Raw genomic sequence first — 15,061 nt, 5'->3', positions numbered from 1 at the left:
AGAGATGAAAGGGAGAAGAAACATTTGATCAATGCATTTAAAAGGAAATTCATGTTTTTTCTTATTCATGTTATCTGGTTCTACAGATGGGCAAACCAACTGACATCCCATCACATCCAATCCTTGAAGAAGTGTAAAATGTCACAGGATAAGCTATCTATGATACTCTTGTTATGAACATCCAGAAGACAACATAAGTACACTGTCACCCCCACCTACGGCCCTCTTTCTTACGTCCCACAAAGATCTTGCCCACTTTCCAGGTAGGCCCATTCTTATTAACTGTATATGGGAATACCCCCCCATTGCAGCGGTGATCCCCTCAGTTATCTGGGGAAGTTGGAATGTATACACTGTATGTAAGAATGGGATTTCTACTTGCCATGAATTTTCACACAGCAAAATGCAAGAGTCTTGCTGCATCAAAACATACAAGGCCCTATAACACTAATATTCTTTGAGTTGTTTCCATGTTCATTTTTTAACAGTTAATACAATTATTAAAATACTGTTCCCTGGATGATGCTGTTCGATGGCAAAAACATGTCGGGCAGGGCTTAACTTGTGACGTCAGCACGCTCACCGTGTGGCCAGTGGGGAGGCATCAGTACATACTGTGACTTGCTGTATTTTCTTTTACCTCTGTGAGTACCTTTCTATTGCTTTAAATAAATTGTTTGGCAGTTTTGGCCTCTGTTCTCTTCCATGAGTGTGGATGTGGCCTGATCTGACATGCTTATCCTTGGAATCACTGAAACCGGAAGTTGGTGCCCTGCTATTGCCATTGATGAATGTCTGGAGCTCTGGTAATTACATGCCTGGCTGATCTTTGTGGTGGGGATCTTTCATATTTGGTAAGAGGCCAACTTTATATTGTGGTGAAGGGCACGAGTGTCTTCATCATCTCTTCAAGAGAAGATTTGCACATCACTGATGTTGTCACTTGATGTTTGTGGACTTTTATTTGTGTGGATACACACTCATTGTATGTGTATATATTAACCACTTCCCGTCCGGCACATGTATTAAACGGCCAGATGGGAGCAGTGCAGGGTTGCGTGACAGCTCGAGAGGAGAGAAATGCAGATAACTGGCATTTCCATGTTTATATGTGATCAGCTGTGATTGGACACAGGTGATCACATGACTGAGCTGACATCTTTGGCTCTTTCCGTGATCCGCTGTGTCCGAGGGACACAGAGCACTGGCGATCGCCGCGCTGCGTGCTCCCTGAGCCGCACATGCGCGTGAGAATGGAAGGATGTTACATGACGTCCTATCAGAATGAGAGAACCACCTTGCGCCCGTCATTGTACTATATGTTGGGCGGAAGGTGGTTAAAATTTATATAGCAAAAAAATAAAATGCTAAAAAATTCATATGGGTACAGTGTTGCATGACCGCGCAACTGTCATTCAAAGTGGGACACCGCTGAAAACTGAAAATTGGCCTGGACAAGAAGGGGGTAAAAGTGTCCGGACTTGAAGTGGGTAAAAAGAAAGATGGTTTTCTGGAAACACTGCAGCAAACATTATAATAAAGCATGGAAGCAAAATGGATTACAATTTTAGGGATTGTCTCATATTGACCAGAATGGGAAAGCAATGTGACCAATCAATTAGTATTTTGTTGTTGCTGCTGCTAACTTAAACCCTCAATGTGCAGAGTAATCATTGACTGCAGAGGGGATGGTGACGGCATACATTCTGCATCTCTGCAGCGCACTCTAAATGTTGATTCATTTGTTTTTCTTAGGTGCCTGGGAAATTTGCCAGCATTACCAGCAGAATATTTTCATTCGGAAATGGACACAGATAAAGTGACGAGTCTTCCAGACAATTCATTCATTATATTTATTAGAAGATCAGAGATCAGACTGTAGACTTAAAGCTTTTAAGTTTGCCATAGTACAGAAGCCACACATAAAGAAAAACATTTACTGTGACAAAATAAATGTTTTCTCGATAAATTCTGCAATTCACCATTTGTATCCAAACTGACAATAGAACAGTATCTGAAGGTAGTTTAAAGAATTCTATAGTAAACTATAAACAAAACTTTCTTTTCATCTTGTATAGAGTAAGGTAGAGTTACAGCCACTGTCAGTTTTGGGGTCCCACTGGAAGATGCAGTACCCAAAACAGGACATGGGAGAAAATCCTTCCAAAGTGAGGAAATCCCTGGTTTTTACAAGAACTATTACCACCATTGGAAGATTTCTCCTCTATTCCTGTTCTATGGATAACCAAAAATTTAAGATTTTCTTTCTTTCACTTTGATAATGTTGGAATACAGTGTTCATGTATTCTTACCTCTACAACTAATTCAGTATTCAGTAGAAATATATTCTTCAACCAGTAGATGGCAGTGTTTATAGGTTTGTAGCTGCATCTATGGTTAAACTCTATCTTTTCTATAATAAAAGTTCCTGTTTTCTGTTTGTAGAGAAACAGCAGATAAACATATGTGGACTTTGCACTGTCTGTTCTGGTTATATACACCCTGTTCCAAATTATTATGCAAATTATATTTTTCTCATTTACCTAAATAATTGATGTAAATAACAGTCAGCATAATTCTCATGTTATCAACTATTAAGAGTACAATTCCAATTTTATTGAACAAACTTCCTAATGAGAACAGTATTTTTGTTAAACATAAAAAACTTACAATGCACTGTTCCAAATTATTACGCACAGTAAGTTTCAAAACACTTTATAGGTTGTAAAGAACTGAAAATTGTCATTTGTTGTGTTTGCAGCATATTTACTGAAATCAAAAGCTATTTCAATCAAACTTTTAACAACGTTTTAACTTTTTAAACATTTTAACAGGTCACGTTACATTGAAACATAGGACCCCTTATTTCATAGCAGCTTCACAAGTCTTGCATCCATTGAACTTGTGAGTTTTTGGACAGTTTCTGCTTAAATTTGTTTGCAAGATGTCAGAATATCCTCCCAGAGCTGCTGTTTGGATGTAAATTGCCTCCCACCCTCATAGATCTTTTGCTTGAGGATGTTCCAAAGGTTCTCAATAGGATTGAGGTCAGGGGAGGATGGAGGCCACACCATAACTTTCTCTCCTTTTATCCCCATAGCAGCCATTGATGCAGAGGTATTCTTTGCAGCATGAGATGGTGCATTGTCATGCATGAAGATGATTTTATTATGGAAAGCATAGTTCTTCCTTCTGTACCAGGGATGAAAGTGGTCAGTCATAAACTCCACATACTTTGCAGAGGTCATCTTTACACCTTCGGGGCCCCTAAAGGGACCGACCAGCTCTGTTCCCATGATTCCGGCCCAAAACATGACCTCACCACTGCCTTGCTGACGTCGCAGCCTTGTTGGAACAGGGTGGCCGTCCACCAACCATCCACTACTCTGTCCATCTGGACCATCCAGGGTTGCACGGCACTCATCAATGAACAGGACTGTTTGAAAATTAGTCTTCATGGATTTTTCTGCCCAATGCAGCTGTTTCTGCTTGTGAGCATTGGTTAGTGGTGGCCGAATAGAAGGTTTATGCACAGTTGTAAGACTCTGGAGGACTCTACACCTTGATGTCCGTGGGACTCCAGAGGCACCAGCAGCCGTGGGACTCCAGAGGCACCAGCAGCTTCAAATATCTGTTTGCAGCTATGTAATGGTATTTTAGCAGCTGCTCTCTTGATCCGATGCATGGATCTGGCAGAAATCTTCCTCAATGTGCCTTTATCTGCATGAACCCCTCTGTGCTCTGATTCAGCCACAAATCTCTTAATAGTGCGATGATCACGCTTAAGTTTTCATGAAATATCTAATGTTTTCATACCTTGTCCAAGGCATTGAACTATTTCACTCTTTTTGGCAGCAGAGAGATCCTTTTTTTTCCCCATATTGCTTGAAAATGGCGCTCAGCTTAATAATGTGGAACACCGTCCTTTAGTAGTTTTTCCTTAAATTGGGCTCACTTGCCAATCTAATTATCACAGGTGTCCGAGATTGTTTTCAGTGATCCAAAAGATAAAGACTACATAGCTGTTCTAATACCTCTCCACTTTGTCCAAAACAAAAGTTTTAATTTTAATTATACTTTAAGAATAAAACAATATGCCAAACGCACTATTTATGTGATCCCCATGACTAATGGTTATGCATAGAATTAAAAACAATAAGCAGCCATGTGGCAGTCTTCCATGCCATTGCTAAAAAGGTCTGAAACAAGAAAAAAACACCTCCCATGAGCCAACAGCTCTTTTAGTTACTGTGCTTCAGTGTCAGGAGTGGCCACAGAAAATGTATACCTCCAAATGACACCTAATCTCCAGGACAGGTACAGATAATATATTTGTCATGGAGCTGGCCCTTCCCCCCCATCCTCTAGGCTTGCTGCCTGCCACCCCCACCCCTCAGCAGCCCCTCACTCTTCTGTCCCGTCCATGCTGGGACTTCTAGTCCTCTGTGTCCCTGACACAAGCAGCCCCCAGCAGCCCCTCACCCCCCTGTTGCCTGCAGTCTGGCCCCCTGCTGAGGGAATCCACAAACAGGCCCCCTCCTCCCTACCAACTCTGCACATCTCCCCAGGCTCCATGCCTAACAGGGACAAAGGCCTTGTTCCCTGGGTAGTCCAGAGACCTGGGGGATGGGGCCCATTGCCATGGTAACCCGACAGGAAGTCTCGGGTTACCACTGCAGCAGCAAGGAGCCCAGCTCTGCACTTGAGAGCAGGGCAACCCCCCTTTGTGTTCTCCTGGCTGCGTGTGTGAGAGAGAAGACTGTGCTGCAGTGCCAGCTTCTCTCGGAGGATGATCCCCCATCCCCCTTCTCCTCTCCCTGGCTGACCTGACTGTCCGTGCTGCCCAGAATCTCTTCACTGTGGAGGAATCTTCTGCTGTTCCCGTGAATCTTCCTGGACTTAATCCTTCCCTGCCTGGAGCTGCCTATGTGGATTAACCCTGTGGATTACCATACCCCTGTTGTTTCATATTGCCTTCCAGAGAACTTTACTATGCTGCTGTGTCTGGTGTGGATCTGTGGACTAACGGAACTGTTGTCTGTGCCCCAAAAACCTCCCCAATAAACGCCCGCAGGTCGGGTTCCGTGCAATCTGTCTCTGTGTGCTCTCTGGTTCTCTTGACAATATTATACTGGGCTTGAGAAACCAATTGATTGCATATTATTTTATTTATTTATTTGATAGCAAATTCATAAACTCACCAGATTGCACATTACATTTTTTAGCTTTTTAGGTGTGCTATTTAAGGCTAGATTTATACCATTGTGCTATGTTTGCACATGCATATTATGAAGCGTGTTTATGTGCATTGTGTTATAGCAGTCCAATTATTTGAAAGGGCTGCACCAAAACAAACCAAAAAAGGTGCATGCAAGTTTCGGCAGCACACTGCACTGCAATACTTCTCAAGGTGTGTTGGGGCGTCATTCAGAATGGATGACACCACATCTCACCAACAGTCCTTACCAAATGTTTTTGTTTCATTCACAATACTGCAGTACAAGCATATGAATAAGGCTATGAAAATTGAATTTTTTTTCTTTTAGACAAAACTTCATCTTTCGACTATGTGCGAAAAATTTTTAATTTCAGTTTGTTTCTGTTAATCCCTAACTTCCAGTGGCTTCACAATGAAGAAATAAGAGGAGAGTGAACAGGGGTGTGCGTTTTCCGCAGCATTTTGCAGAAACGCACTACAATCCATTTAACATGATTTCCTATGGGACAGGTTCACATCTCTGCGTTTTCACCTGGTGCGTATTTTGGAAAGGTTCCGGGACTTTTTTAAATGCAAAAAGTTGCCTTTTTGGTTCTATAGACTGCAATGGAAACACTGCAGAAAAGCATGTAGTGCGTTTTTGCTGCATTTTTGCTGCGTTTTGCATTTTAAATCTGCCTAGCAACAAGAAAAATAAACAAAAAAATGCAAAACACATAAAAAACATGGTAAAAACATGTCAAAAATGTATGTGCAAAAACGCAAATTGCACTTCAGAAACGGATCAAACGCAAACTGCATAGGTGTGAATCTAGCTTCCAGGGTTTGCTAGTTGCAGGGGTGTCAGCTGTTAAAGGATTACTATACAAAATGTATGGTTATCTTTTAAATCTCTATTAGAGGTGAAACTGGATAACTAAGAGCTCATTCACAGCTAGAGCATTGAGCTGCATTGACCTGAGCTGAGTTAAAGGATAAGTTCACCTTTTGACAAAAAATAGTAAATGCACATTTTTTTGCACATAAAAAAATGTGCATTTATTATTTTTTGTTGCAGGAGCCTGTAAGGCATTGTACCAGCGATCAGCAGATCGCTGGTGCCACGCAGGTCTCCTGCAGACCTGTCAGTATATCTGCTTGCTGTACAGGATTTATGGACAAGCAGACTGCTTGCTGTACAGGATTTATGGACAAGCAGATATACTGACAGGAAGAATCAATGAACTACCACAGTGCTCCACAGTGCCTTGGTAGTTTATTGAGAACTAAAGAAGACAGATGCTAGGGTTGTTGGGACTTGTAGTTCATTCATTCACAGAACTCTGTGAATAAATGACACGTCCGTCTGGGTGGAGCCCCACACGGCTGTGCTGTTTTCAAAAAGTGACAGCTAGTAAGGGGAACTTCTCCCCGTACTGCTGTCTCGGGGGTGAAGTAATTGGACAGCACCTGCAGCATTGGGAACATGTTACATGTTCCACCCTTAAAACAGGAGGAACATATAACATGTTACCAAAGGTGAACTTATCCTTTAATCTTAATCAATCCAAATTGCTCAATGCAAGGACACAGCAAAAACAAATGCTGTTTATGTCTCATTTATACCATACTAGTGCATTGGTGTGTGTTGAGGAAAAATGCAGTCATGCTGTATCTTTACGTAACACACAAAGAGCTTACAATATGTGTCAGTGACTGCAATGCTTTGAAACAATGCACACCATGATGCAAACGTTATGTGGTCCATAACCCATGCCCAGTGTGAACTAGTCCTAAAACAAAGATTTAACCTAAAAATAATAGGGTACTATTCATCCCATTGGCAAAATGATGAAGCACTATTCCTCCATCTGATACCAATGATTATGCACTATTCTTCCCATTGAAACCACTGATAGAGAACTATTCCTCCCACTGGGGGCACTATTTTTCTTACTGATTACCAAGGATGAGCACTACTCTTCCCTTTGCCACAATGTTGGAGGACTATTCTTCCCATTTATACTAATGATGGGGCACTATTCTTCCCATTGACACCAAAGATGGAGCACTATTCCTTCCACTGATACACGTGATGGGGCTATTGCAGCTATTCTTTCCACTAACACTAATGATGGGGCACTATTTTTCTCACTGTTACCAATGATGGGGCATTTTTTCCCCAGTAGCACCAATGCTAGCACACTTTTTCCCCAACTGATGGGGGGGGGGGGGGTGTTCCCAATGACACCAATGGTGGTGCACTATTCCTCCCACTGTTAGCAACAACTGGGCATTATGCTTCCCAATGATGCCAATGATAAAGCACAATTGGCATTAGTGGTTGAGTCATTTTCTACTTCCATTGCTCACACGCCCTGGGGCATTTTCTACTCCCACTGCCACAGGGGCATTTGCTGCACTGGGGAATTTACTGGGCACAGTCTGGTTTCCCGAGATCCAAAGGACAGTGAACTAGTCCTTTAGAAAGTTTGAGGACCCCTGAGTTAGATCAAAACTACAAGGTCAATTAGTGTAACAACCATTTGTTGTACTCCTCAGATACGACTGTGTGTTGCCAACTATGAGGTTGACCATTTATCAAATATTACATTGCTCAGTGGGCACTTTCTTTAACCACCTCCCGCCTGCCATATAGTCCAATGAAGGCGCGCAAGGTTGTTCTTTCGTTCTGAGAGGACGTCATATGACGTCCTCCCATTCTCATCGCGCATGAGCGGCTCAGGGAGCGCGCATGAGCGGCTCAGGGAGCGCGCAGCGCGGCGATCAGCGGTGCTCTGTGTCCCTCGGACACAGCGGATCACAGAAAGAGCCGAAGATGTCGGCTCGGTCATGTGATCAGCTGTGTCCAATCACAGCTGATCACATGTAAACACGGAAATGCCAGTTATCGGCATTTCTCTTCTCTCGAGCTGTCACGCTGAGCGGTAATCGGCTTTCCGCGGAGGGGACATGTACACTGATCATCAGGGCACTGATGATCAGTGTGCCCTGATAATCAGTGTAGCCCCAGCAGTGCCACCTGTTAAAGTCCGACAGTGCCAGCTGTCAGTGCCGATCAATGCCACATATCAGTGCATACCAGTGCAAATCACTGCCACATATCAGTGCCCATCTGAGCTGCCTTTCAGTGTCATCCATCAGTGCCAGTCATTGCCACCTATCAATGCCAATCAGTACCACCTATCAGTGCTGCCAATCAGTGCCACCTATCAGTGTCGTCTATCAGTGGCAGTCAGTGCTGCCTGTGTGCAGCAGTGCCACCTATCAGTGCCAGTCAGTGCCGCCTAACAGTGCTAGTCAGTGCCGCCTAACAGTGTCAGTCAGTGCCGCCTAACAGTGCCAGACAGTGCCATGTATCAGTGCTGCCTTTCAGTGCCCATCAGTGATGCCTGTCAATGCCCATCAGTGTCACCTACCAGTGCCTCCTCATCAGTGCCCATCAATGCAGCCTATCAGTGCCCATCAGTGCAGCCTCATTAGCGCACATAAGTGAAGGAGAAAAATTACTTATTTACAAACTTTTATAACAAAAACTAAGAAAAAACTTTTTTTTTCAAAATTTTCAGTGGTTTTTGGTTTAAGAAAAAATAAAAAACCTCGAGGTGATTAAATACCACCAAAAGAAAGCTCTATCTGTCACAAAAAAATTATAAAGATTTCATATGGGTACAGTGTTGCATGACCGCGTAATTGTCATTCAAAGTGCGACAGCGCTGAAAGCTGGAAATTGGCCTGGGCAGGAAGGGGGTATAAGTGCCCAGTAGGCTAGTGGTTAAAGAAACCGATAACTGTGCCACTCCAATGGGTGCTCAACATGTATAAATTGGGGCACACACATGGTAAATTAACCATAGAAAACAAGACCATAACTACACATCACGTGCAACCCACCAAAAAACAACACAGTTACATAGTCAGGTTGAATAAAGAAACAAGTCCATCTAGTTCAACCATCAGAAAAGAACAAATCTAAAATCTCCATATACAGAATCATATACACACAGCTGATCCAAAGGAAAGAAAAAAAACCCCAACAAAGCATGATCCAATTTTTCCCAGCTGGGGAAAAAGTAATCAATTGGATATTCCCTTGATCTAATACCCCTGCTGTTTGTACCTATTGATGTTGGTATCCGTTCATGCTTATGCATTTAGGAATGCATCCAGCTCATTTTTAATAAAATCTACTGAGCTGGCCAGAACTAGTTCTTGAGGGAGTCTATTCTGTATTTTCACAGCTCTTACTGTGAACAAGTCTTTCTGTACAGTGGTACCTCAGTTTACGAACGCCTCAGTTAATGGAATTTTCGGTTTACGAAGGAAAATCCATTGAAAATAATGCCTCGGTTTATGGATTTTTCCCGCAATATGAAGCAAGTTTTCCCATGATGCATTGCGCCTGGAAGGTTTATAGCACCGTGCATGCTGGAGTCTGTGGAAAGGTAGGGAGCTGAGCTCTGTCGTTTGCATGTCTTTTACTGTGTGTTCTGCATTGTAGGTTGGTTTCCATGCCAGCTCATGTGCTGTGCATGCCTGTTACTGTGTGTTTTGCATTTTGGGGTGGTTTCCATGCCAGCTCATGTGCTGTGCATGCCTGTTACTGTGTGTTTTGCATTGTGGGGTGGTTTCCATGCCAGCTCATGTGGACAGATTTTTAGGGTTTTCATTAGCTTGTGTGGATAGACTTGTGGCTCTTGGACTGGAGCATTGAGAGCCTGGGTGTAGGTGTAAAGCATTTTTTTTTTATTTTCTGCTTACGTAGTGACTGTGGTGTTGGCACCCAAGAAAGCAGCGTAAGCTGGGAAGAGGGGGATGATTCTGCTCGAGATCAAGAAAGAAATCGTCAGGAAGCATGAAGGAGGAATGCGATTGACTGACCTTGCCAAAGAGTATTGTAGGAGTGCATCCACAATTGGTACCATCCTAAAGATGAAAGAGAAGATAACTGGGAGAGATGCAGCCAAGGGAGTCACCAGGGTCTCCAAGCAAAGGCCACCTGTTCTGGAGGAGGTTGAAAAGTTGCTCCTGCTCTGGATTGAAGAGAAGCAGCGTGCAGGGGACACAGTGACCGAGACAATCATCTGCGAAAAAGCCAAGGCCTTGCACACTGACCTCCTCGACCAACAGCCAGGAATGCCAGCCGATGCAGAAGGCTTCAAGACGAGCAGAGGGTGATTCAAAAGGTTAAAGACCAGATCTGACATCCATAGCGTGGTCAGGCATGGAGAGGCCGCAAGTTCCAATGTTGCTGCAGCTGAGGAATTTGCTACTGAGTTCCTGGAGGTCATGGTTTCAGAGGGCTACCTTCCTCGGCAGGTCTTCAACTGCGACAAGACTGGGCTCTTCTGGAAGAGAATGCCAAAGCATACTTTTGTCACAGAGGTAAGAGGAGAACTAATTGCCTGACCACAAGCTGATGAAGGACCGTCTCACCCTCCTGTTCTGCACCAATACCAGTGGGGACCTTAAGATCCTGTCCCTGCTCATCTACCACTCAGAGAACCCATGGGCCTTCAAGAAACCCAAGGTGAAGAAGGAGCAGTTCAGTGTTTTGTGGCAGTCCAACCCAAAGGCTTGGATCACATGCCTCTTGTTTGTGCAGTGGGTCAATCTGGTTTTTGGTCCTGCTGTCAAGCAGTACCTTGTGGACAATAACCTGCTTCTCAAGGCTGTGCTGCTCATGGACAATGCTCATCCTCCAGGCCTTGAGGAAGACTTGCTGGAGGACTTTAACTTCATCACAGTCATGTTCCTTCCACCTAACACCACCGACTACTTCAGCTGATGGGCAAGCAGGCCATCTCCAATTTTAAACAACTCTACACAAGGGAGCTTTTCCAGCAATGCTTTGATCGATCAAGCCTCACCCTCCATGACATTTGGAGAGACCATTTTGACATCGTGAGCTGTCTGCAGATTATCACCATTGCCTGGGCCGGAGTCAGCCATAGAATCCTATATTCTGCTTGGCGCAACCTGTGGCAATACTGTGTTGTGACACCTGACTCCGATGCTTCTGCACTTGCACCAGAGTCAACAGTGTTGGAGGAGATTGTTTTCTTGGGGAGAACCATGGGGCTGGAGATGACTGAGGAGGATGTCTGTGAGCTGGTGGAGGGACACAATCATGAGCTAACCACTGAGGACCTGGTGGAACTGCAGAAGGAGGCGATGGAGGAGTGGATCTCATTTGAGGAGGAAGCAAGTGAGGAACAGCTCTCTTCCAGGGAACTCAAGGAGGCATGCCAAATGTTTGTAAACCTACAGACTTTTGTACAGCAGCACCACCCAGATAAGGCTCTAGTCCAGAGACTTGTGAACAGTTTGGACACTGACATCATGTCCCCTTTCCGAGGGATGCTTAAAAGGCTTCGGAACCAGCAGACAATGTTAAGGTTCCTACAAAAACAGCCTAGACATGAAGAAGAACCTGCTTGTGTTAGTGCTGCCCAGTTGCCCTGCTCCTCCTCCTCTTCCAAAATGTGTTGAAATTGTTTTGAAAAGTTTGCCATGTTTTAAGTTGATGTATGATGCTTTAAAAGTTGAAGTTGGATGTTTGAACTGTTATTGCTTGATTAATCCTGTCCCTGTACAGTATTTATGCCTCTAAAGTGCACTTTATAAAGAGTTTTGAACAGATAAAAGACTTTTTTAAAACTTTTTTTCTGACCTCTGGAACGGATTAACTGGTTTTCAATGCATTCCTATGGGAAGTTGTGTTTCGGTTTACGAATTTTTCGCTATATGAAAAGTCCCGCAGAACGAATTAAATTCGTAAACTGAGGTATTACTGTATTTATAAGTTAAATCTCTTTTCCTCCAGAGAACAAGCAGACAAGGGCGCACTCTCATCGTGCAATACCGTGGTATACCCAGTGGTGTATTTATGTTTTGTGCTGCCCTAGGCAACACAAAAATCAGACGCCTCCCCTCCCTGTCAGACAGAGCCTGACACCGAACAAAAGCAGACCCCCTCCCCCCCCACAAAGAAAGCCTGACACCGACCAACACCAGACTCCCCCCCCATGGAGAGAGGCTGACAGTGACCAACAACACCCCTGCCCTGCCTGTCCCTCCCCACCCGAGAGAGCCTTCCACTAGATTGTACACCCCTTGAGGGTTAGGGACTGATGTGACTGTAATATACAGTATATACGTAAAGCGCTGCATACATTGACGGCACTATATTAGTACATATCTATCATCCTCGGAGACTTCAACATCCCTATTAACGTCAATAACCCGGCTACATCCCAACTCCTCTACTTAACCTCTTCTTTTGAACTAGCGCAGTGTATTCAGTCCTCCACTCATTCCGACGGGAATACCTTAGACCTTGTCTTCTCTCACCACTGTTCTCCCTCTAACCTCTCAAACACCCCATTTCCCCTCTCTGATCACAATCTGATCACCTTCACAGTCTGCTCATCCTCTAACACCTACCCCACTAAACTGCAGACAATTTCCAGCAGAACTCTCCGAAACCTAAACCCGGTTCCCTTCCACTCCACAACTGACCAGCTCTACGACAGCATCAACCCCCTGTCCTGCCCCGACCTGGCCACCACTGTCTACAACTCTTTCTCTCATCCGCTCTAGACTCGCTTGCTCCCTTAACAACACGAAGCATCAGGCCCCGACCTCTGCAACCTTGGCAGACTTACCACACCCGAAATCTCAACCGACACAGTCGCGTGCTGGAGCGATTATGGCGTAAAACCAAATCCCACCAAGCGTTCACCCATTGTAAATCTGCCTTCCTAACATACACTTCCTCCCTTCACGCTGCCAAACAAGCTTACTTTGTCACCCTCATTGATACCTTCTCTTCGAGTCCTCGTCGGCTCTTCTATACCTTTAACTCTCTACTTTCTCCACCCCCACCACGACCCAGCTCAATCACTGACCACAAGATTGCACACCACTTCCAAAACAAGATCGACGCAATTCGTAGGGACATCGTCACTACACAGACACCTACCCCACTTAGCATCCCTCACACCATACCTCCCTCAACACTGTCCTCCTTTGACCCTGCTACCACCGAAGAGGTCCTAAAGGTCTTCTCAGAAGCCCGCCTCACCATCTGCCTCCTGGACCCTGTCCCCTCACAACGCCTTCGGTCACCCTCCTCTTCCGTCCTATGCTCCCTCACTCACATCTTCAATCTCTCCCTCTCTACAGGTACATTCCCCTCCCCTCTAAAGCATGCGCACATCACTCCCATACTTAAGAAACCCTCCCTAGACCCCACCAACCTGAACAACCTTAGACCCATCTCCCTGCTGCCATTTACCTCTAAACTCCTAGAACGCTTAGTCTACAATCGTCTGAGCTCCCACCTCACTGACAACAACCTTCTCGACCCCCTACAGTCTGGCTTTCGCCCCCTACACTCCACCGAAACTGCCCTACTAAAGCTCTCTAATGACCTACTAACTGCAAAAACCAACGGCCACTATTCAATACTCCTACTACTCGACCTCTCCGCGGCTTTTGACACGGTTGAGCATCCCCTCCTCCTCAAAAAACTACACTCTTTTGGCCTCAGCGACTCCGCTCTCTCCTGGTTCTCCTCCTATCTATCACAGCGCTCCTTCAGTGTTACCTATAACGCTGCCATCTCCTCCTGACTCCCTCTCTCTGTAGAGGTCCCCCAAGGTTCTGTCCTTGGACCCCTTCTCTTCTCCATCTACACCTCCTCCCTTGGTCACTTGATAAACTCCCACGGCTTCAACTACCATCTCTATGCTGTTGACAAATCTGTCTACCCCTCACCTCTTCAGTTTCCACCCGTATCGCTAGCCTACTAAGCGACATATCGGCCTGGATGGCACTCCACTTACTCAGCCTCTCTGTCAAAGGCTTACTCAGCCTCTCTATCCTGTAAAAATGCAGTACGTTTTAACGCACGCTACAATATATGTTATTGGACGTCAAAATGTAAGTCAGCGTGCGACTAAACTGGATGGAAATGTCCATCCATTCTCCATACACTTTAGCACACAACAGTGTGAATTGGCCCTACACAGCAGCTCCTGTACATCACTTATACTGAACACCATAGAAACACATGGCGTGTTCATAGAGAACTACTCCTGATTGCATACTGAACACACACCAACCCCTCACGTGTTTATTTCCCCCTATTCCTATAAGATGCATTCTCTTCAGTGTCTGAGCCCTGTACTGCGCCCAATCCCCTGTTGTATAACTGACTCCCAGACTCCTCCTCCTCCTGGGTCGCAGCATCCGGCCGCAGCCATGACAACACCTCAAACATAGGCGCCTGCCAGTCGAGGCGTGGTGCTCGTCACTGTTACACCGGCTGATACCGAGACCGGCCTGGCACCCCATAATACCGCCCGTTCCCGGATACAGAGCCGCCCGCCTGCACCGCGACATCATCCCTGAACCATAAATCTCCACCAGCTGGATCAGTGACCCCCGCGCGGGGCATGCTGGGAGATGTAGTCTGCTGCTCGTGCACTGATTGAGAACTCGGGGCCTTCAAGAACTACAAATCCCAGATTCCACGCGGCCGGCTCCTCCATCCCTGTCCACGGCTTCATTTATCCCTATTGTAGTGCTTCTGGTGGAGGAGAGGACAGAGCTGTGCTGAGGAGGTAAGACTGACTGTGATAGTACACTGAGGGGGAGGGAAGACTGAGCTGTGATAGTACATAGCCTGAGGAGGGGATATTACACACAGTGAGGAGTCTATGGGGGAGATTTTCTACAAGTGGAGCCTCAGAATCTGGTGCAGCTCTGCATAGTAACCAATCAGCTTCTAACCTCAGCTTGTTCAATGAAGCTTTGACAATAAAACCTGGAAGCTGA

At 45.2% G+C, this 15,061-nt stretch overlaps 2 protein-coding genes across 2 annotated transcripts in view; both read left to right on the top strand.

Annotated features, from left to right (window-relative positions):
- Positions 1-10,033: 10,033 nt before the first annotated feature.
- On the top strand, positions 10,034-10,396 carry LOC149442401 (putative CENPB DNA-binding domain-containing protein 1). Its single transcript, XM_089656142.1, has one exon. The coding sequence runs from the start codon at positions 10,034-10,036 to the stop codon at positions 10,394-10,396; it is 363 nt and encodes a 120-aa protein (XP_089512268.1).
- Positions 10,397-14,456: 4,060 nt separating this feature from the next.
- The window catches only part of KATNAL1 (katanin catalytic subunit A1 like 1), a 174,534-nt gene continuing 173,929 nt past the window's right edge, over positions 14,457-15,061 (top strand). Inside the window, exon 1 of the mRNA XM_089656145.1 lies at positions 14,457-14,847. The gene's annotated coding sequence lies outside the window, so the exon portion shown is untranslated. The remainder of the gene's footprint in view (positions 14,848-15,061) is intronic.

Source organism: Staurois parvus, unplaced genomic scaffold, assembly GCF_062004578.1.
Source record: "Staurois parvus isolate SC_StPar_1 unplaced genomic scaffold, SC_StPar_1.0 ptg000891l, whole genome shotgun sequence".
NCBI lineage: Eukaryota > Metazoa > Chordata > Amphibia > Anura > Ranidae > Staurois > Staurois parvus.
This window is presented reverse-complemented; position numbering and strand designations above follow the sequence as displayed.

What these genes read in the sequence shown, in the direction of transcription:
- LOC149442401 (XM_089656142.1), top strand. Translation starts at nt 10,034, where the DNA reads ATGATTCTGCTCGAGATCAAGAAAGAAATCGTCAGGAAGCATGAAGGA.